Source organism: Nannospalax galili, unplaced genomic scaffold, assembly GCF_000622305.1.
Source record: "Nannospalax galili isolate Female #2095 unplaced genomic scaffold, S.galili_v1.0 scaffold739, whole genome shotgun sequence".
NCBI classification, from domain to species: domain Eukaryota; kingdom Metazoa; phylum Chordata; class Mammalia; order Rodentia; family Spalacidae; genus Nannospalax; species Nannospalax galili.
In genome coordinates this window covers 154481-177768 of record NW_008342028.1, presented here as the reverse complement: position 1 = coordinate 177768, position 23288 = coordinate 154481, and the positions used below count along the sequence as shown (strand labels likewise).

Genomic DNA, 23288 nt, shown 5'->3' with positions numbered 1-23288 from the left:
GAAAGAGGCTGTCAGCCCCAGAAAGAGGCTGGCGGGTGTTGCAGGTCGCAGAGAGCAGAGAGAGGTGAGGGCGGGCCGGGTCCAGAGGCAGTGCTCCTGGGGCCCAAGGAAGGCACCAAGCCGGTCCGAGTGAGTGAAAAGGATCAGGAAGCAGCACTGGCTCCCCAGGTGTCTGGGGCCCCAAGACTACGAATGGCACAGGGCCCAAGCTAGGAGTAGAGAACAGCGGGGGAGATGGAAGGGTGAACACGGCTGGGGGAGTCAAGGTGCGGAGGGCTGTGTGATAGACTTACCCCAAGAGAGGCCTGAGGGCAGGAGCCAGCTCAAACAATCTTAATCATCTTTATACCCCTGTCCCCATTGGCAACCTCCCATAATCCCCCACCAGAGCCCATATACTTGGTCATCCTGTTAAGGCCCATTGGGTTGAGACTGTCCCCAGCCATTCCCCAGAGCAAGTCTGTCCACTAAGTCTAGTTAGACTATCTGGAGTCCCTTGTTTTAGGAAGATCATCTCTTCTTCATCTAGCAGCAATCAGTTGCCAACATTCCTTCAGGGTCTGGGATCTGCTGTTCATTTTCCCAATTCTATGCTGGTTTATTGTCTGCCTGAGTTTGCATGGGACTTGTGTGTACTGACACCATTGCCATAGAATCCTATGAGCAGGCTCCCAGGAGCTTGTAAGGCTCTGTTTCCATATGGTCTTGCACCTCCTCCCTAGTTCCTACAATCTTTCCACCACCTCTTCCACAAGGGTCCCTGAGCGTTGGGTGGGAGAAGCTTAATAATGGGATCCTGTCCAAGGACCAGCGATAAGCAGATTCTTGATCTCTACACTTTGGCTATTTGTGACCTTTTATGTTCCTGGCCCTCTACTGCATGAGGGAGCTTCATTACTGAGAACTGTTGGATTCATTAGTGTCATCTTCATTATCCTTGTTCTATGTTCCATGCGCCTTAAATGTAGAGGTTGTATTGTAGATGTGTCACTTAGGCCTTGGCAATTCATAGACAAGTCTATATGTGACCAGTTGTGGTACTTGGTAATAGTTTCTGACTAGTACAAAATGAGCTTCTTTGATGAGTGGTGACTGGGGTATTTGTCTGTAAATATAAGGATACATATTTTGCACATAGTGAGAAATCACATTAGTCTAGCAATGTGACAGTCTTGGGGTTTTCTCTAAGATCTATGGCCACTCCAGCCATGTGTATTGGGTTCTGTTTACATCATTACACTTGAGTTTCCTCCCTTTGAGTGGGTGTTTAGTCAAATTAGGTAGCCGTTGATTGCCTGTAAGATAAAAGTGCCACTATTGCACCAACGACATAGTCTGTGCTGACCACTGATGTAATTATTTGGTCTTGAAACTGGTGTTGGATCACACATTGATGTTTTCCCTTGGTACTTTCATAGTACTGTCCAAAGCCATGAGAGCTAGCCTTCAGGGGAAGTGGTTGCAGATCAGTTGCAGCTCCATGGTTCCAAATCCTGTATCCGAAGAATGTTCTGTCTTTAGCAGTATTGTCTTACCTTCAAGTTCTGGGAGGCCATCAAGGGCTGTGGCATTAAATTAAGTGAGGTGGCCTAGACTCAGAAAGACAAATATCACTTGTTCTTTCTTATATGGAGATCCTAGATTTTAGTATAATACATGCGTTATGTGGGTGTGACTCTGGGTATAGTCTATAAAACTAGAAAGGAGACCACAGGGGGAAGGAGGGGTTTAGGAAGCAGGAGTGTGGGAAAGAGATGGCTCCTGGGATGGAAGGGCACGAAAGGAATCAAGGGAAGGGAGAATAAGGGGAATCCACAAAAACAAATTTTGTTTGAAAATGTCATAACAAAACCTAACATTTTGAATTCTAATTAAAAATAGAGTAAAAAAATTAAATGGTATTTGCCTTCTTGGAATGGTATTTTGATTAAAATGGAGAGGCAGCCAGAAAGAATACGGGACAGTCTGTGTTGTTCTAATCACTTAAAGAAGAATTTCTTCTGTCATCACATAACTTATAATTAATTAATAAATTAAACAGGAAAGAGTGCTGCTTGTGATTGGGAGAGTATCAGCATGGTTCTCCAAGGAAAAGGATTATATATACATGTACATATAATTATGGTGCCTGATTTAATGATGTTTAAATGCATGAGTTTCTTTTACTTTACTGTGGAACAAAAGAATATGCACTCATTATAAACAGTACATTTTCTGTGCTTCTGGGGCTCCAACCCAGGGCTTTGTGCAAGTTTATCAAACACTTTATCATTGATCCCTAGCTCCATAATGGTGCTTTGAATTTTAAGCTTAAATCTTTTCCTGGGGTTGCAGCATATGGTGTGATACTCTCTTGTGATGCTGGGTAGATGAGAACACTTCCCAGTAAGTTGTGCTGTCATGATAGGAAACAGGTGACATTCTAGAGTGTACTCTGTGCCACAGCACTCAATATATTACATGAGAAATTTAACACTTTATTATAAAATAGGTTTTGTGTTAAATTATTTTATCTGTGACTTAATGTAAGTATTATGAACACATTTAAGGTTGGCTAGGCTAACTATGATGTTTGATAGGTTAGGAATATTAGATATACTTATGACAAGATATTTTCAACTTTAAATAGGTTTATTAGTATTCAACCCCATTGAAGTCAACTCATTGGATGAGGTCTTACCACATTATAGAAGATAATCTTCTTCTTTCAAAATGAACTGACAATGGATGCTAATTATATCTACAAAATACCTGCCTTCAACATCTTAGAGTGTTTGACCAAACAGCTGAGTTCCAAGACCCAGCACAACACATAGAATTTAACCGGCATACAGAAGTCCTTAAGCTATTACTCTTGTCTTCTCTGGCTCCAGTTTCAGCCTTATATGTTCTTAACAAGAATCCTGACTTGCATCCTTGGGCCATGATGCTGTTGGACCATTTGGTTTTGATTTCAGGCTCCCCATGGAGCCCTTTGTTTCTGTGCTTTCACCCCTATGAGCCCCACAAATGTCCCACCTTGAACCCAGTCTCTCAGTGACCTAGGTCTATTCTCTGCATATTCTGTGCTTTGGATATCAAACAGTTAAAAAACTCCATTTGAAGTGATAGTGAAAAACTTCTTATGATGGACTTGGCATTTTAAGTGTGTAGCATCCCTGTTTTTCTTCTCTTTACTAATTATACATTATTCAACAGAACTTTAATATTGCTATCTTATGAAATTTGTCAAAGAAAAAAGAGAGGAGATAACCCATAATCACACCACCTAAAATAGCCACTGCTAACATTTTACTACAATTCCGTCCTCTTCCTATGTGTATAATTTTGTAGAGTTGTAATCATACCCAGTATACTGTTTTATCATGTTTTACCACTTAACTATTATATCATAAGTATTTTAAAAGTTGATCTATAGTCTAGATCACTTCTCTTTTCATAGCTATACAATAATTTGCTGACTTAAAGTGTTTAATTTATTTAACCATCCTGTTACCTTTAAACACTTCTCTAATTTTTTTAGAATATTGTGATGAGTGTTTCTTTACACACTTTGACCTCTCCTTGGAGTTAAAATTACTTGACCAATGAATAAAACCTTTTGTAAAGGGGAGAATCAAGTTTCCCCATGTAGGAAGAGGGGCCAGAAGAACATGATCTGGTGCCAGCACCAGAGTCTATACCATTAATTCTGGAAAGATCCTCAGTCCTTTACCCTCTGTGTTTTAAGCTATTCTGTTTCTTACAGACGGAGCAGTTGATAACCCTGTGGGTCCTGTTTATCTTCACCATTGTGGGAAACTCTGTTGTGCTGTTCTCCACATGGAGAAGGAAGAGAAAGTCCCGAATGACCTTCTTTGTGACTCAACTGGCCATCACAGGTAAATACTCCTGAGGAAGAGGAGGAAGCTGAGCACATAATTCCTGTGGCTACTGATTTTAATTATTCTACCAATGGAAATGTAATACTAATAATCCAAAGGCATATTTGGCAGTGGTTTCTATATGGGTATAAAAGCCGTGTTTGAATATTTCCTCTAACAAGTTCAACACATTTACATGTCCAGAACATTCCATAATGAAACAACCCCTTATACTATAGACTTGGAAATATCATCAGTGTCAGAAAAATAATTCTATAACATTTCACTCTCTATACAGAATAGCCTTCCTGATTCACTAAGGTTGTTCCATCATATCATCCCACGTTACAAGCAGGAATACATGCTAGAAAATCAACTGCAATGATCTGTATTTAATAATAAAATGTGACATTTCCAGTCCTTTGCAGATTAAAGTCTGGGTATTGCTTTCAAAACACAAATGAACTATAACACCTTTGCCAGAGGTAGAATAAATATGAGATGATATTCAGGATCTGGAGGCTCAACTGGGGTTTTAATAATTGCCAGTTCAAAAAGCATATGCTCAGCACATCTAGAAAAGGAAAGGTGAAATGTTATCAAAAAAGAAGCTACACTATGAAAGGAAGATCCCCCCAGTCAGAGAGAGAGAGAGGAGAGAGAGAGAGAGAGAGAGAGAGAGAGAGAGAGAGAACACTCATGGGCGCACACAGCTCAGGAGTCTCCTTGGAAAGGGCAAATACCAGGCCATGCATAGGAATAACACAGGAACCCCATGGCTCTGATACCAGCCCCAGGATATCCCAGAGCCTGTGGATCCCATGAGACACACACTCTTATACACCAAACTGTTTCCAACTGACCCTCTTTCCCCAACAAATAGTTATAAAAAAAGAAACAACACTATGAAAGAGAAAGCCCCCCAGTCAGAGAGAGAGAGAGGAGAGAGAGAGAGAGAGAGAGAGAGAGAGAGAGAGAGAGAGAGAGCCATGTTCAAAAGAGAAAAGAGAAAAAATGAAGAAAGGACTACCTCATCACACACTAGAGAAGAAAGGGTTAAATGAGGTCACATAGAGTCCAGTCTAAGTCAGATGGAGCACTGAAATATGATAAAAACATAGATGTCACAGGAGTTTAATCTGGATCAGAATATAAATTAGTGTAAAAAATGAAAAAAGAAAGTTGTAGTTGTTAACAAGGAATGGTGGTGAATATTCAAAGAGGCTGCCTGGTACATTTCAAACTATGCTGCTGCCTTGGCTATAACAATGGCAGTGAACATCTTAAGAATTTAGCCTTGAGTTACAATATGAAGAACATAACATCTTATAAGAGAATCTTGCTAATACATTGTTGATAACTGTGATGGTTTGTGTTGTCAACTTGACAGGATCTAGAATGATCCAGAGGATTGGCCTTATTGTGTCAAAATTTCATGGGGAGACAAGACACAAATGTCTCACCACAGATAAGACACTATTCTATCAAAGTCCAACTTGATAGACCAATGAGTTTATTGGGGTTACTTGTAGACTATAAGTGGGGATTACTTACAAGATTGGGAATGACTCAAAGGCAGCTGCATCATCAAAAAGCTCACTGCAACTTAGGTGATGTCTCACAAATGCTGCAACTCTGGAGCTCACTCCACACTATGGAGGCATCTCTATAGGTCAGAGAGTCTTACAAGCAGTAAACAACTTCTGGAAGAAGTTGTTTACTGCTTATAAAATCTCAGGAGCTGGGAGTTCATGAATCTTGTTCAGTACTTCCAGGTTTACATCTTTTACCTGCAGGGTTTCATGAATCTCCTTTCACCCTCCAGGAGGAAATTATCACACAGTTCTCCATCTCTCCCTCCAGCTTTTAAGTTCTTTCCACTCCATCTTCTGCAATGTTTCTTGATCCTTAAAGGGCATCATATAGATATCATTTACAGCTAAGCATTGGGTCACTATGCCACAGCAACATTCACTTGTTCTCAGGAGCTTCTCCAGTGGTTATGAGTCTCTCAGTACATCACCATTTGCAAAAAGAAGACTTCCTTCCACAGATGATTGAGGCTGACAGTAATGGTGATCTCTGTGAGTAAGCACAAATATTTAGAAAGCTATTTGATAGGCACATCACATCCATTTAATAAAACAATAGCAGTGACCTTGACTCTAACTGGAAAGCTGATGGTTGTACACTGGATAGTCATGCCACTATTGTATCAGCCGGCATCTTCTACCTGGCATTTTTGGTACTGTAGAATGTGGGGTTCATAGCCAAGCAGGACTATTGGTAACAATTCTCCAATGGTCAAAATAGTGCCTTCTGGCACTGTGAAAGCCAGCTAGTAAGAGGGGAACTTCTAGCTCAGTCCCTGCTTTATTTCTCTGTGTCCTGTAACCAAAGAATGTGGTGTCTTCAGCAGTAGCATCTTACTATCTACTTCTGACATGCAACTATCAGCAGTGGCAATAGCCTTTATAGTGTGTGGAGCCTTGGGAACCTTCCTGGCTAACAACTCATAGGAAAGTAGCCCACTCCTGGCATTGTGTTTCATTCAATCGCTTTATGACTTCTGGGAATGCCCTTTCTATCCATGAATGGTACCTCTTGTAAACTCTTTAGCTACTGTTTTAATAACTTTTCCCCCTCTAATTAACCCATTCCTTGTACAGTTGTAGGGTAGGTTTAGGTACCATTGCACCTGCTTTTCCTCAGCCTAGTTATGCCCAGCAGTGTTTGTGAAATGACTACTCCTATCACTCAATTCTTATTGATGCTCATATATAACACTGAGTTGGGTAAGACCTTTGATTGTTGCCTCATCTGTGGTTCCTTTCATGGAAATGCATGCAAAAGTCCTCTGGCAGTGTCCACACAGATGAGAGCATGTTTATATCCCTCATTGACAGGCCCTGTATAGTCTGTTAGTACTTTATAGAGCAAGTTGACATATCTACATGTCCCACCATAGCACCCATCTGCCACTGTGGCAAATGGGAACATACCTCACACGATTTCATAGCATACAGCATATCGATTTCATAGCATACAGCATATCTGAATATTTTACAGAAATACCAGTGGCATTATCTATTTTCCCATTTTGGATCCTTTGGGAGCATACTTTGCATGAACCTGTGAGCTGCCACTAATGGCACCTGAAGGCAGATGATCTGTACTTTGGTAAGGGCATCTGCTTCCCGATTTCCAGGAGGATTCAATGGGCATTAACTGCTACATGGTGATCCCTGTTGAACTCTATTATGTGCTTCCTTCAACATCTTTTGTACCTATAGTGGCCAAATTATTACCTACAAGCTCTCACTTTCCCACTGAGCCATCCATAAAGTGAAGTCTCTGTATCTAGCTTGTCAGTACAGATCACCACAGACCAAGTCTTATGAGTCAGTACTATCCATATTGTTCTTAATTTACCCCACTGGTTACTTTTCCATCTCCTTTATCCAACCAGAACATAGTGGTATCTGTCTTCATCTGTATTACTGTAGTTGTCCATTCTTGTTTGGCATTCCTCCTCATACCATCTGTGTTCTACGCATCTGCTGGGATGGATGGTGCCCATATCAACACTTTATCTGGCATAGCTTTTGGTTAAGCAAGCTCAGTGACTTAAAAAAAAGACTGGTACCAGAACAGTCTGCATGGTATTGATGATGGGGCTTGAAGACACCACACCATGTTGGGGTAAATAGGCATGCCTCCTTTGAAGGGTTTAGTTCTCTGTTATCCCAGAAAGAGGCTTCACCAAAGGTTTTCAGTTCAACCTTTAATTGGATATGCTGATTTTACTGTTACTGAGGTAGGGCCTTTGATGAATTCCACCTGTTCCAATGCTTTATTGAATAACAATTGCTGTGCTAATACCAAGTTTTTGTCCCTTTCCATAACTGAGACCAAAATGCTATTGGATCCATATACTCAGGTTGTTTTGGCCATAGCTCCCAGCTACAGCCTTTTGAGCATCTAGTGACTTCTAATAGGAAGAGACACTGAAGGGACAAATAGCTGTTTAGCCTGTCCCACAAATATCTTAGCCTGCTCAAAGCCTCTTGAGTCTTTCTGTGCCAAGTCTGTTTAGCATACGTCTTTATCAAGTTTTACAGAGGACAGGTCATTTGGGTGAAGTGGAAAATGAAAATCTGCCAATATCCCAGAAGCCCCAAGAATATCTTTAGCTCTTTTACATTTGCAAGCACAAGGTTTGTAGGTTTTTAAAATAACTTTGTCAAGTATCACATGCTTCTTACTGTACCATAATACTTGCAAGAATTTTACAGCTATACCTGGCCCTTGCACCTTGTATGGGTTGATCTTTGTTCCTTTCAGAACACCTGTCTTTCTTTTATACGCCTTCTAAACCTGTAAAATACTCAGAGGTTATCCTTATGCCATTTATGCAATGAAAATTTTTTACTTTTCATTTATTATTTTTATTTTATGTGTACGCATGTATTGCCTGCATGTAGGTAAGTGCACCCGTGTCATGTAATGCCCGCGGAAGTCAGGAGAGGTGAAATCTTTTTACAGAGGTGGACAGGATGAAAGAGCAAGGTCCTGGGCCACTGTCCCATGACAAATAGTGGGATGTGGGACAAAGAAGGTAGCATTAGGGAGCATTCTGAAAGTCCACTGATGACCATTCCAAATGAATGACATTGGTTTTAGGATTCATCAGCTAAGAGGATCCTAAAATAAATGTGTTAGTGATGTCTAATATAGACTGGAAAGACCCCATCACTTGCATCTGTTGTAAGTCAAAAGAGCAATAGTGGACACAGTGGCATGGTTGAGAGGAACTACCTTATTTAGCTGTCTATAATCCACAGTAGCTCTTCTGGAGCAGTTTGGCTTCATCACAGGCTATAGTGGGCTGTTATAATGGCTTTGGGCTGGGCAAATAATCTCTACTTTTTATAATTTCTTGATGAGTTCTGTAATTTTGTCACATCCTTAGGTTATACTGTTTGATATTTACAGCCCTTGAGGTAGCTAACATTGCAGGTTCCCATTTTATCCAACCATGCGTGACTACCTTCACACTTCCCACCCCTAGGGAAAACTCTCCAGCAATGGTGTGCAGGGTGTGCTTCGGCAATGCATCTACCCCAGAATGTTGAGTTGAGGTGGAGTAATGCACACTGCATGCTCTTGGAGGTGAAGAATAAATGCACACCCATAACACAACCTTTTGACCTACACTGTTTTATTCCCATATCCATCCATTGTTGCTCCTAGAGCTTTTGGGTGGTTCCATAAATCAAGGTATACTTGACTCCGGTGTTCTCCTAAGCCCATGTATTTTGCACATTAATAGAAGATCAATGAATCCATAATTTGACATGAGGCCTTCAGTAACCATGGTTGACCCTCACTCACAGGAAACCTTAGCTACTCTATCAGAAGTGACTGTACTGGTTCCCACATGAGGACATCTCCTTCCTCCATTGTGGAGGGTGCAGTGGGGACCGACCTGTCTTCTGTCCTTCTTTTAAACTTCTGTTGAAATGATGATCAAGCTTTTAAAAGCTTCCTAAAATGCACAAACACAACATTTGGCTTTCTATCAACTTTTCTCTGGGATCTCCAGGTCCACATACATTTATTTTTTAATAACTTGGGCAGGACTCATTGTCTCTTTTCTCTTTCTCTCATCTCTTCCCACATGCTTTAATATCTTACAAACTTAATGTATATGCTTACTAGATTGTTCATGCTTGCCAAAGCCTCTCTCCTACCTCATAAAGATCATGTCCCTCCATGGTATACAACAAGCCACTAAAGTTCTATTTCAACCCCATAGTCCCTGATGAATCAACTTCTTTCTTAAGTTTGCTATGAAAACAATTCTATCGGGCCTGGTGTACTGGGCAGCAAACATCATTTCTCTTTTTCCATTTCCTCAGTGATGCCTTTTCTTCTTCTATTGCTGTCCAGTCCCTGATATTCATGGAGACCTCAGCAAAAACAACCAAGTGTTCCTAATGGCCAGTCCATCCTGGATTGATTTCCCTAATACTGCCTCAGGTTATACAGCACTTACCTTAAAGAGGGATGGGTAGCTATATTATTTAGTTTTTCTGTATCCACAATATTGCTGAAAGATTGAACCCACTCATCCTTCCGTCCCATAACCTTGCACGCCAGGTTATAAGAGACTCTTTTATTGCTTGTTTAAAAGTCTTTTCTAATTCAAGCAGTTCAAGTTCTGAGTAGTCTCTGATTATCATTGTTTCAGGTATTGGGCCATTAAGGTCTCCATCTACACACATTGAGTCAAGGATTTTCCCTTCTTCTTCATTAAAGATTGAACCCAAGGAGCACCTTCTATCATTTGTATCCTATTCTCTTGTTCCTCACTCTCCGATTCTTCCAGAGTTTCCAAGTTTCTGGACCTCAAGGATGGCTTTTAGCAGGGATCTAACTTGTCCTCTCATTCCCGTCCCACTCCCAGTCATAGAAAAGAGGAAGCCAGCACCTCTTTTCCATTCTCTCTTTTCTCCAATTTACCCACCAAATCAGAGGCCAGCACAGAAGATTCTAGCTGCACATCCTTTTCCTGTTGTAATTCCTCCCTCACTCAAGTAAGCCATTGTGGCCTGATTACATGTCTTATCATACACAGCAGTGGCTAAGCAACCTCTTCTGTAGCATGTCAACACTCTCTTCCCTCACATGTTACTCGTGGGGACTGCAAAATTTGCTCTAAACCTTCAACACTCCACCTCCTGGTGACTCAGTCATAGTTACACGTTTCACCATCCATAGCAAAATCCATGCAACCACCACCATAGGAAAAAAGGCATACTACCACACACCACATGAGGAAGGACATCCATATCCAGATTCCCTCTGTGGATGCCCCAGCCTTAGACTTTTCAGCCTCAGCTGCATGCCCTGCTACCCAGAGCCATGACCATGAAATAACTCCTCATCTTTGTTTCCATAGGTTCCTGCTCCAGTACTAATTTTATTTTGTAACATTTTCCCCTGAGATACATGACACAAACATCTACCCAAAATAGATAGGGAACCAACAGTAGACCAAAATAATGAGTCTACTGAAGTCCAACTTGGCAAATCAAAGAGTTTCTTGGGAATTTTACAGGACTATGGGTGAGGAGTTACTTATAGGATCAGGGATGATTCAAAGGCAGCTGCGTCACACAAAATCCCATCCCAACTAAAGTGATAACTCATGAAAGTTGCAGTCCTGTAACTCTCTGCACAATGTGTAAGCAGCTCAACAGGTCGGAGAGTCTCTTCACCATAGCAATTACTTACTGCTTCTCTAACCTTGTGAATATTATTATTTTCAGCTCTTTGGGATTGATAAGGTGAGTCCCATGAGCCTTTGTCCTACCTGCAGGAAGAAGTGTTGAAACATTTAGAGGAAATCACTGCACAACAGGCCTATAAGCATGCTTGTGGGGGATTACTTTGACTACATTAATTGATGTGGGAAAACCTATCTTAATTGTGAGAAAGACCATTCTCTGGGCTGGGGATCCTGTTCAGTATAAAACAGAGAAAAGGAGTTGAGCACTAGTATGTGTGCCTTCCTCTCTGCTTTTTCACTGTGGGTGCACTGTGATCAACTGCTTCAAGCTTCTGCCTTTCCTGCCATCATAGACTGTGGCATAGAACCATGAATAAAATAAGCCCTTTCTCCAAAAATTTGCTTTCATCAGAGTATTTTACCATAGCAATAGGAAAAGAAATCAAGACAACAACCCAAAGCCACCCTTTATATAACAACTTAGAGCAAGTCTATCCACTTGATCTAGGCTAGTTGAGCTATGAAAACCAGTGTCACCATTTTATATAGAGAAGAGAACCCTGAGTCATGGAGATGGTGAGGCCTATGATGGAGGGATGCTCTCTTTCTTTCTTATAAGCCAAAGCCCTATTTTTCATTCTTACTGGTATAGAAGATAATTAATGTCATCCAGCAAATACTGAAATGAAAATCTCTCAACATGTGTTGACATAGCTAACTTGCATTGTGTTTCTTTGCTATTGCATATTCCCCTAGAGTATGAAAGCTCAGAGAAATGCTATCATTCTGAAATTTAATTTTTTCTACAAATGATAAATTAATAATTGAATTTTATCATCTGTCATCAAAGAGAGAAGGTGCATGTTCTATTTTGATTCATAATCTGATTAACATGGCCTTAATGTCTCATGAATGTCCTAAAGAATGTTTTAGTCCATTGTTACTTTCTTTTCAAGGGGTCAGGTAAGAAATATTTCAAATAAAAAATAATTCTCAACAAGAGAAGTATTGCTGAAGGTCTAAGATTGGACCTCAATGATGTGACTTCTAATGCAAACTACTGAAAGGCCTACCACGCACAAGGCACCATGACCTCAGAGCCTTTGGTAATGAAGGTGAGAATACGTATAAATGAAAACTGCTGGCATCAGTTTAAAAGCCCTTTCATTAAAAGTTATACAAAACTAGTTTGAGAGCCAGTAAGATGGCTCAGTGTGTAAAGGTGCTTGCCACAGATCTTGATGACCTGAGTTCAATCCTTGGAACCCACATGGTGGAGGAGAGAACCAGCTTCCTCAGGTTTTCCTCTGACCTCAAACATTTATGCCATGGCATAGGAACACACACACACACACACACACACACACACACACACACACACATACACACACACACACACACAGTCAATAAACATAATAATTTCTATCGGTTTGAAAACACTAGCCCATGTCCCTGTGACTTCTCCAAGCTTCCTGGCCTGATGTTCCTGTCACTTTTTGCTCTAGCTTCCTCCCTCCACTGAGCCTTTACTCTCATTCTCATAAGCATCTCATCATCACTAGCTCACATGACTTTATTCCATGTGGTACCTAACACAGAATCCCCATTTCCTTTGTTTTCTTTAAAAATTATCTATAAAACAACAATTTTTATATTAAAATACTTTAGTGAATATTTTGGGAAACTTAATGTTATCATTGAAAAGCAAATATCTTCAAATTGCATACTGTATGTTCTCAAAGCTGTCAGCTGCCACCAGAAATTTCTCAATTTTGTCTTGTTCCAGTCTTGTGCCTTATCTTTACTTTTTTAAAGCTTTCTTTTACTTCTAAATGTCTATTACCTTAGGCCAAGGGGTTTTAATTTTTTTCTTTTATTTGTATTTTTGTTTGTTGAATTTTACTACTACCACATCGTGCCATTTTATATCCAATACTTTCCCCCCAAGTCATGCTTTTTTATATATGGAAAAGAAGCTGCTATCTGAAATAGAACCTTATAACCAGTTATAATAATAAACATACAAGAAAGCATGTGCATTCACATTTATATTTACATTTAGCATGAATAAAATCAAACTGTTCTGAATTGTACCTAAATGTAAGCTACAGGATGATAGCTCAAGAGTGTATTATTTGATCCTATTTAAAAACAATTGAACTGGTCAATTTAAGCCCAATACTATAACCTAAAATAATTAGAACAAAATTTAAACATTGTTTCAAGGTAACTCATAGCTACCAAAGACAGATAAGACCTGAGTGCAATCCATCCAAATCATTAAATAATTTTTAAGTCAAAAGGGCTATAAAGTTCAGTACTTTAAATATAAATATGCATTAAATATAAATTGTATTGTGTATGGACTAAATAGTCCTACCAAAATAACAAGAACATCATAGTAAACTTAAAAGTACCAGATACAGGATGTATGTATTAAAGGTGATATGCAGAAAGGTTAAGATGTAAAGGAAAACAAAAGGATAGTGAGTCGTTATTAGACAGTTTTCCATTACTGTTAAAATAACAGAGATAGTTAACATATAAAAAGAAAGGTTTATTTTAGCTTATGTTCTCAATCCATTGTCACTGAGCTCTCTTGCCTTTGAGACTCTGATGAGACAGTGCATCATAGTGGGAGCATATTATAGGAGGGCTGCTTATCTCATAAAGATCAGACCAAAGAGAGCTAAAGAAAGAATCAGGGTACCAACATCCCCTTCAAGGGTACACATCCAATGATCTAACTACCTTCTACTAGGTGCCAACTCCAAAAGATTTTATGACTTTTGCAGAGGATCATAGGCCGGGAGCCAAACCTTGACCAACACATGGATTTTTGGAAGTCAGTCGGATTCAAACAACACAGAGTAAAGTAAAATGATATAAAGTAAATAAATAATATTAGAGGCAGTACAGAGAGCTCCCCCATGACAAAGTCAGATAAATGCCCCACCAAAATGGCACCAGAATGATAGGGCTACAGTGTATAACTTCAGCCTCGAAGAGCTGCAGGCAGGAGATCCCAACCCACGAGGGCCACTGCTCAGCTCTCCACCCAAAGGAGCAGGGATGCCTGAAGCTGGGAGCTCAACCCTCCTATGCTTCCAGAAGCACATTGACTGAAAAATAATTTGAGTCTTAAAATGTAATGTCATTTGTCCTGACAGATATTAGGCATACTTGGGTCTGTTATTCCTTTCTTTTTCCCCATTCATTTTAGAGTGAGAATATCTATTGATGACTTACCATTGTATTTTGGAACTTTATGTTGACTACACAAGTTCACTGCTGCAGAGGAATTTTCCACATGAGGAATTCTGCCTTGTCTCACTCATATCCATCCGATTTAGATGAGGCTCAAGTTTGGCCTTGTCTCCTGCTGGTACATCAGGATATGTATTCACAAATAATGGATCGGTGCTACCATCTGCAAATGAGGGAAAACGTACATCGCTTGCTTTCCTGAGTCTGTGTTACTTCACTTAGTGTAATAATTTCAAGTTCTATCCACTGACCTGCAGATTTCATGATTTCGTGTTTCCTAACTGCTGAGTAGAACTCCATTGTGTAAATGTACCATGTTTTCATTATCCATTTTCCAGTTGAGAGACATTTAAATCGTTTCTATTTCTTAACTATTGTAAAAAAAAAAAAGTAGTATGCACAGGTATCTCTACAATAGGATGAGTCCCTTGGGTATATGCCAAGGAATGGTGAATAGAATCATATAGTAAATTCATTTTTAGTTTTTTAAGAGTTCTCCACACTGCTTCCCATAGTGGTTGCATGAGTTTTCATTCTCACCAGCAGTGAATCAGTGGTTGGTCTCCTTTCTCCACATCTTTGCCAGCAATTGGTGTCTGTTGTTCTTCTGATCTTAGCCAGTCTGACTGAGGTAAGATGGAATCTTAAAGTGGTTTTGATCTGCATTTCTCTAATCACTAAAGATGTTGACCACTTTTAAGATGTTTCTTAGTCATTCTTATTTCTTCATTTGAAAACTCTCTGTTCAAGTCCTTATTCCATCTTTTCATTGAGTCATTTATTTTTCTCGTTTGTTCTTTGAGTTCTTTGTATATTCTGGATATTAATCCTCTGTTGGATGTGTAGCAGGTGAATATTTTCTCCTACTCAGTGGGTTTCCTCTTCACTTCCTTGGTTGTTTCTTTAGCTATAGAGAAGCTTTTAAGTTTAATGTGGTCCCACTTAATGATTGTTAACCTTAATTCCTGATCAACTGATGTCTGATTTAGAAAGTCCTTTCCTACACCTATATCTTGTAGGGTACTGCCTACATTTTCTTCTAGAAGTTTCAGAGTTTCAAGTTTTATATTGAGGTTTTTGATCCATTTGTAATTGACTTTTGTGCAGGGTGAAAGACAAAGGTCCAATTTCATTCTTCTGCAAAGTGGAGATTCAGTTTTGCCAGCACCATCTCTTGAAAATGGTGTCTTTCCTCCATTGTATTTTCTTGGCACCTTTGTCAAATATCAGGTGGCTGAAATTGCATTTACTCAAGTTTGTGTCTCTTGTGTTCCTCTGATCTATGTGTCTGGTTTTTGTGTCAGCACCACGCTGTTTTTATGATTATAGCTCTGTAATATAGTTTGAGATCTGGCAAAGTAATCTCTGAAGGATACCTTTTATTGCCCAAGACTGCTTTGGCTATCCAGAATCTTTTGTGATTCCATATGAATTTTAGAATGTTTTATTCTAGCTCTGTGAAGAACATCATGGGGATTTTGATTGGCATTGCATTGAATCTATAGATTGCTTTCAGTAAAATGGTCAAAAGAAACACAGACATAGAGGGAAAGAAAGATTCTGAAAGAGGGGATATTAGGGGATAGATGTTATCATGGGGAAAATGAAAGTATTCAACTGAGAAGGGAAAAGTGAAGGACACACAAGGAATTTTGGGGGTAAAGGGGAAGAAGGAATTCAAGAGACAGGGAATAATAGGAGATAGATGTTATCAAGGGGAAATGAAGGCACTTAAACTAGGAATGGAGGAGGGAGGTTAGACAGAGAGAGGAGAAATAAAGTTTAGGTGGTGTAAAACGATGGGGGAAATGTATTAACTCACCCCCCCCCAAAAAATACACAAACAATATCTGAACATGAGTGAACGTGTATATCTGAAGGAACACAGTGCCAGATGGGAATCCTCCATTCGAGTTGTTGGTCAGAGTAATCCAAAAGACTCTCAAAATAACACAGGTGTTACCTCCCAGAACTTGAAGTTAAGACTCTACTGATGAAGACAGGACATACTTGAAACAAGGGAGCTGGAACTGACCTGGAGGCCTTCTCCCTGAAGACTAGCTCTCATAGTTCTAGAGGACACTATGCAAGGTGTTAAGGGAGAAAATAAATCAGTAGTCCAGCCCAGCTCTAAAGCCTAATAACCACAATGACTAGAACAGCACAGTACCCCTTTGGAGCAATAGTGGCACTGTTATCTAAGGTGTAATCAACAGCTACCTAACTGGACTTAAAGCCCTTTCAATGAGGGGGAACTCATGGGTGGCACTGTAAATATAGCCAAATATACATGACTAGAGAGGTCATAGATTCTAAAGAAAACCCTATCTCTGTCATATTTCTAGACAAATGAAATTAGTCTTACTTTATGCTAAATATGAGGCCTTATATTTATAGACAATTGTACAATACACCACTAATCAAAAAAGTTTCTTTTTGCAACAGATGGAAGCAATTAAAGAGTTCCACAACTGGTCACACACAGAGAATATATGTCTGAGAGATGCACAGCCCTAAATAATACATCTACAGTGGAACCTCTACACCTGAGGCTCATGGAACTTAGCGGAACAGGGGGTAGAGAGAATACTAATATATCCCTCCTCTCACCAACAAAGTTTACTCATACAACAGAGTGTGATGCACACAGAAGGCCACAACCAAGTTTTAGAGAATAAGAGACAGCAGAATGTGTCCCTGGGTAGGACTCCTATATTAAGCCTCACCCACCAACAGCTCAGGGATCATTGAAGAAGAGAGGGCAGAAAGAACATAAGAGCTAGGGTTGGTGCATGAATATAAGGAAACAGAGACTTTCGGGTGACTGGAAATTTGTTCATATGAACTTGCAGCAATGATGACAGCATGCACAAGACCCATGCCAACTCAGGCAAAAACCCAGCATAGAACAAGGGAAATGAGCAGCAGGCCCCAACCCTAGCCAAGGAACTATTGGCAAATGATTATTTGGGGTGAGGGGGAGTAGATCTACTTTGAGGGAGTGACTCTAGATGTGGTAAGTAGACTCCAGTGAAAGAACTTTCAGTGAGGGACACCTGGATAGAAATACTTGACCCAATAGGACTTAACATATATGATAGGATACCTGAAATCTGGTGTGAGTGCTATGGGAGGTAGGGAGGGGGGAAGATGCTCTAAATTGGATTAAGATATATTATGTGAAATGCATAAAAACTGAATAAAAATGTTAAACATGAAAAAAAAGTTTGGAGTTCAGTTGATGCTGGAATAAATTAGACTTTAGGGTTATTTGGATGAAATGAACATATTTTCCAAGTGATAAGGGCATACAATTTGGGGAACTGAGAAGAATGCTATGATTTTAATGTGTCCACAACCTTCATGTTTTAGAAATTTGGTCCTTAGTACACTTGAGGTGGAACCTTTCAGAGGTGATTGAATAATGATGGCTTTTCCCTCAAAAATGGGTTAATGATACCATCATAGGAGAAGACTTCTTATCAAAGGAGTTTCTCTCTCTGTCTCGCTCTCTCCCTCCCACTCTCACTCTGTCTCTATCTATCTTTATCTCTATCCATCTCTCTTTCATTATGATGCAGCAAGAAGGCTCTCATCAGATTTATCCCCTGGACCTCCCAACTTCTACAATGTAAGGGAATAACTATCATCTTTTATAAATTACCCAGTCTAAGGTTTTCCTTCATAATAACACAGAATAAAATAATAAACAAAAAAAACTAAGAGAAAGCTACATAATTATATTACAAGTTTGTGCACTGACAGTGCATCTTGGGAATTTTGTACTTTTTTGTTTCTCTTAACATTTGGTTTGGAGGAACACAAAGGCCAAGAAGGTTTTTAATGCCAGCCATGTTCTGTCTATTGACAACCTTGCTTATAGATGCAGGGCTGTGTGCCACTTGAAACAATCCAAATTATATACTTAGAATTTTCTGTTCTATTCTCTATGTTACTTACTTGAGAAACATTTCACATGGATGCCAAAAAGAGGTTTCGATCTCAAATGGCTTCAGGAGTCAAGCAGGTGAGACAAGCACCATGGAGACCAAGGTGACTGGAGTGTGCACCCTGCCTGAGGCATTCAGACTCAATTTTTGTCAGAGACTATGGGGATCAAACAAAACACACACTGCACACACTGACCAGCTTTATCTTGAATGTAACTTGTTTATAACCACTAATACACAAAATTAAAAAATAAGAATTTGAAATGCTTATACCATTATAAAATCCTAAATCCTTGCTAAAGAACAAAGCCTATCTGCAGTCTGGAAGGCCATATTAAGCTTTTGGGATGGTCTTGTGGGGACCAGGGACAAGGATCTCAGAGTTTCACATTTTTCAATGATTTAAACAAGCCTTATTTGAAGAAGTTTTAAAACCTATTGTCAATTGACAAGGGGGCCATGTTTGGACTTCTCTGGGATATATTTTTAACTGTTAAAGAGAAATCTGAACTAGCCTATGCCTCAATAATCATACATGTGAAAGTGCAAATGCAAAGGAAAATTTCCTACCAACATAACAGAAGCCTTTATGATAATCAAGTACCATCTAGATTAAAGGAAAAAGTCCAGATCAGCTCATATTTGCTTAGCACTAGAATTCTTGTCCGGAGTATGTGTTGGGTTTCTCAATATGAAGGAGAAGATCATAAGACACTGGACCTGTAATACTAAGATGAAAACAGAGGCTTCTGGTTTCCACTTGGCAGGGTGAATTATTCTCACATAAAGATGCTGCTATTAAAATGTCCTAGAAAAAATAGGCCCACAAAACTATAGCCATCGTTTATAAGTGCACTCCTCTTGCCATCAAGGAGAGGCATTTAATTTGAAGCTATTCTAGTTATTTCCATGTTGCTATGATAAAACATTCTGACCAAAGCAACTTAGGGGAGGAAAGGGTTTATTTCATCTCACAGGGTGCAGTCTATCACTGAGGGACATCAGGAAAGAGCTCAAACAAGAATTTGAAGCATAAAACATGGAGGAGCACTGCTTCCTAGCTCACTCACTCTTGGGCTCATATTTAGCTTCTTATAAAGCCCAGGAGCACACGTCCAGGTAATGGTGCTACCCACAGTGGGCTGGGACCTCTTATATCAAAATAGCAAGCAAGACAGTCTCCCACAGACATTCCCATAGGCCAATCTGATCTACAAAATTCTTCAGTGGAAGCTTTCCCCCCGCATGACTGTAGGCTGTGTCAAGTTAGCATAGATAATTAGGACAGGGGCTGTCATAAGAAAACACTATAGTCTAGGTGGTTTTAAAAACAGAATTTTTTTCTCGGAGTCCTGAAAGCTAGAAGCCCAACACCAGGATCAGGTTCTGACAAGGAGTCTCTTCCAGGTTTGTATACAGCTCCTTGTTCTGTTCTCTCGTGGCCTCAGTATAAGTACACAGTTAGAAGGAAACACAGCGCTCTCTAGTATCTTTTTTTAAAGGGCAGAGCCCTACACGTATCATTTCATTTTAACCTTAATGATTTCTGTAAAGACTCTATCCTCAGATGTAGCCACATTGGCGATCAGGGCTTCAACATAAAAATTTGGTGGTGGGTACAAATGCTCATTATATTAGGAGTAGAAAGAGCTGGGTGAATCAGGAAATTGCAGATCGATGACTAAGATGGAATGGAATACTGCTTGAGAGGACAACGGTCTTAGAAGACAGATCCTGTAGCAAGAGATAAGCAGTATACGCCTTTATCTTGAGCACATCTGCTCTTGCACTCTGTTTATCAAGGAATTGCTGCCAAACTACCCAAGGTGGAGAAAGGAGGAACTTGATGATTCTGTGACCAGGTTGTGCTGACATAGTAAGGCAGGGAAACTAACTTTGGTGTACGGCAGGTAATACAGGTGTTGGGCCGTGGATAGAGGTGAAAAGGAATGAAATGAAAGCAGTGGACGGCCGGGAAGGAGGAGTTCCCACAAAGCCAAGAGGGTTTAGTGGGAGCTCTCTAACAAGAGCTAAAAGGAAGTAAGGAATACTGAAGAAACGATGAGATTCAGTGAAACCTGTGGACTGGGTAGCTGAGGTGGTATGGCAGGACATGGCAATAGCTAACGCCCACAATAATGGAAACTAAATTCTGTGAAGAGCTTATTATGGACCAGGTTCTATAGTAAATATTTTATGTATATTATCTTCTTAATCTTTAGTTTCCCAATGGCTTAGCATTGACCTAATCTTGTTTTTACAGTGAAAGAAATTACAGATCAGAGAGACCTTGCCTTAAGTCATACAGTGAGTGGCATCAGAGATTCAATCCCAGGCACTCTTTCTTCCAATCCTGACCTCTCAATTGCTGCAGGCTGCACATCCCTGACAGACCTACGTGTAAGTGGGTTGATACATGGGTTCGTGACCCATTACAGGATAACGGAAATGTATGCTCAAAACTGAGAATCTGTTGCCAACATATTTAACAAATGAGTGGGTGTAAGCGAGCTAGAACAGAAGAGTAACTAGGGGCAGAAGAATGTAAGAGCTAAATATAGAAATCTCAAAGAACATTTGAAAGTACTCTGACTCAGCTTAAAATATATATATAGCTGAGCAACTGGCTGGATTTCCAGCCTGCACAGTGAATGCCAGGGTCGCCTGGCTAGTAGGCAACTACTCATGGAATTCAGGACACAGGAGGCTTCTTCTCTCAGAAGCCCCAATGCCTCCCAAACCTGGTCTCATTGGCTGAAATGTGTCCTTGGAGAAGCTCTTCTCTGCACTCGTCTTTATCTGCAGTCATCTTTGTACACATCATCTTCTGGAGGGAGGGAATTTCTGGAGCTGTTACAAAGTGGAGTGATGGAAGCGAGGATGGCAGGGTTGGCAAATCCACTCGTGTTAGCTTGCTGGCATCAGATTCCCAACTTCAAGTCATCTAACTTCCATTTACCCATGTGCCCATGGGTCCCCTGTCACTTAAGGAGATGGATTTTCTAATGATTAAAGGCTCAGTATTGGAAAGCTTCAATCTCTGATTTACCACCAACTAAGTAGCCTAGAGAAAAGAGATTTGGACGTGCCAATGCCACTGAAGAGAAGTTTCACTCATTTGAAAATATCTTACGTCAAATGCTTTGGGAAGGCACTGGGATTTACCGAAGGGCAAGTAATTTTTTCCCCAAAGTTTGGAAAGGTTTAGGTCTGGTGATAATTTTATTTGCTGTTTTACCTACAGATAATTGGAAAGAAAATTCTTTCAAAGTATTTATTCCTCTATGAACTACTGTATACAAAAATGTACAAACTCATGTCCTTCAGTGAGCATTTGATTTGTCAGTGTCTTAGGACAGTCAACTTGGTTTGAACTACAAGAAGTTTTACTTCCGTCACTGGAGCCTTGGAGAATGGACAGTTTCTCTGAATATGGTTTCCCAGTCCAAAAAGTGGGGACACCACTTAGGATTGTGGTGAGGACTTAATGAGATAGTATATATGACGTTCCCAGTATGATGAGTCATCTTGTTGCTCAGTAAATGACAGCTGCAAATGAGTGCAACAACAGCTCTCCAAAAGGCCTGAACCTTACCACAGCCTGCCTCACTTATTTTGTTCTTTTACTCAGGATTTGGCTCAGCTTTGATTCTTGATATCAACATGACCTTGAGAGCAGCCAAATTTTCTCATAATGCATACTTCTGAAGGAGCTCAGGACCTGCCACTTCCAAATGCCTTGCCTGAGTATATTATTTTGAGCTGGAGGATGAAATACATAATCCTAATCCTCTCTAATCCTGCTCTATCTTTCTAGTGACCACTCTTTTTCCTGAATTTAGCCAGCGCTGCTACTCGTCAATTAATTCATCTGTATCTCAAAAGATACTTATCACTTTAAAGATTGGAAGGACTTTGGAAGTTGCACGCCAAGAATGAAGACAAAGATTAATATGTATTTCACATTACCAGAGCCACACTATCCTCCTCTGACCTTTTATCTTGGCAGCCACACTTGGCACACTCTCTATAAACCATGCTGACCCATGGATGATTGTCTTGGAATGCAAAAAATCCCTATATTGCTGATTGTTTATTGTTTTCTCTCAATTTGGATCTATCAGCAATTATTCAGTGAACATTCTTATAATTAAATCTTTGTGAATATTCATTGTTACGGATTTGTGAATATTCGTTATGATATGTTTATAGAAGTGGATTTATTACATCAAAAAAGACACTCAGCTGGCTTTCAAATTATCTAATGTCCTTGTAGGTCACCTAGGTCAGAAAGAATCTGTTTAGAATCTTGGTTGTGGGCTTAATCTTGGAATTGGAAGGAAAACAGGATCTTGAAGCTGCTATTTTGGCACATTCTGTAATTTTTAGTACATCCATTCTACCAATTTTCTGGATGAATTTAATGACTGTTTTTATTTTATGAGCTAAAGTGCCAATTAAAACTTATTAGTCATTTATCATCTTAAAGACTTACTTGTCTGTTTCATTCAATGCAATAAAGGAGGGGCACTGGTGAGAGCAGCTCCTATTGAGTGTTTGACAGGGGAAGGAAGGAAAACATATTTTTTGGCATGCATTCAAATAATTTCCTCTTTCTGGTAGGGCCCTCTCATATTAGGAAAGGAAATTAGCTGGAGAATGATTTAGTAACAAACCATGGAACTCTCTACCTTTGCAATTCACCAAAAAATTACATGAGAACAGAGGAAATGAGTTTTAGCAAGAGAGGTAAGACCAAGAATCTGGAGGGGCCTCCTTCCTTTGGGAAGTCCATTTTTTGTTCTCTTCCCTTGAATTCCACACTTAGTTCATTTATGTATTTACTTATTAATACTTAAAATACTGAAGACTGATTTTTTTCTGAATTCGTATATTTTATATGATACATTATTT

The 23288-nt window shown here is 39.8% G+C and overlaps 1 protein-coding gene across 1 annotated transcript in view; it reads left to right on the top strand.

The window, feature by feature from the left end:
• The window catches only part of LOC103738029 (neuropeptide S receptor), a gene marked incomplete at its 3' end in the record, with an annotated part of 190433 nt that overhangs the window by 34119 nt on the left and 133026 nt on the right, over window positions 1-23288 (top strand). The window contains exon 2 of the mRNA XM_008837834.1: window positions 3749-3881. Coding sequence (XP_008836056.1) covers window positions 3749-3881 — 133 coding nt within the window. The remainder of the gene's footprint in view (window positions 1-3748; window positions 3882-23288) is intronic.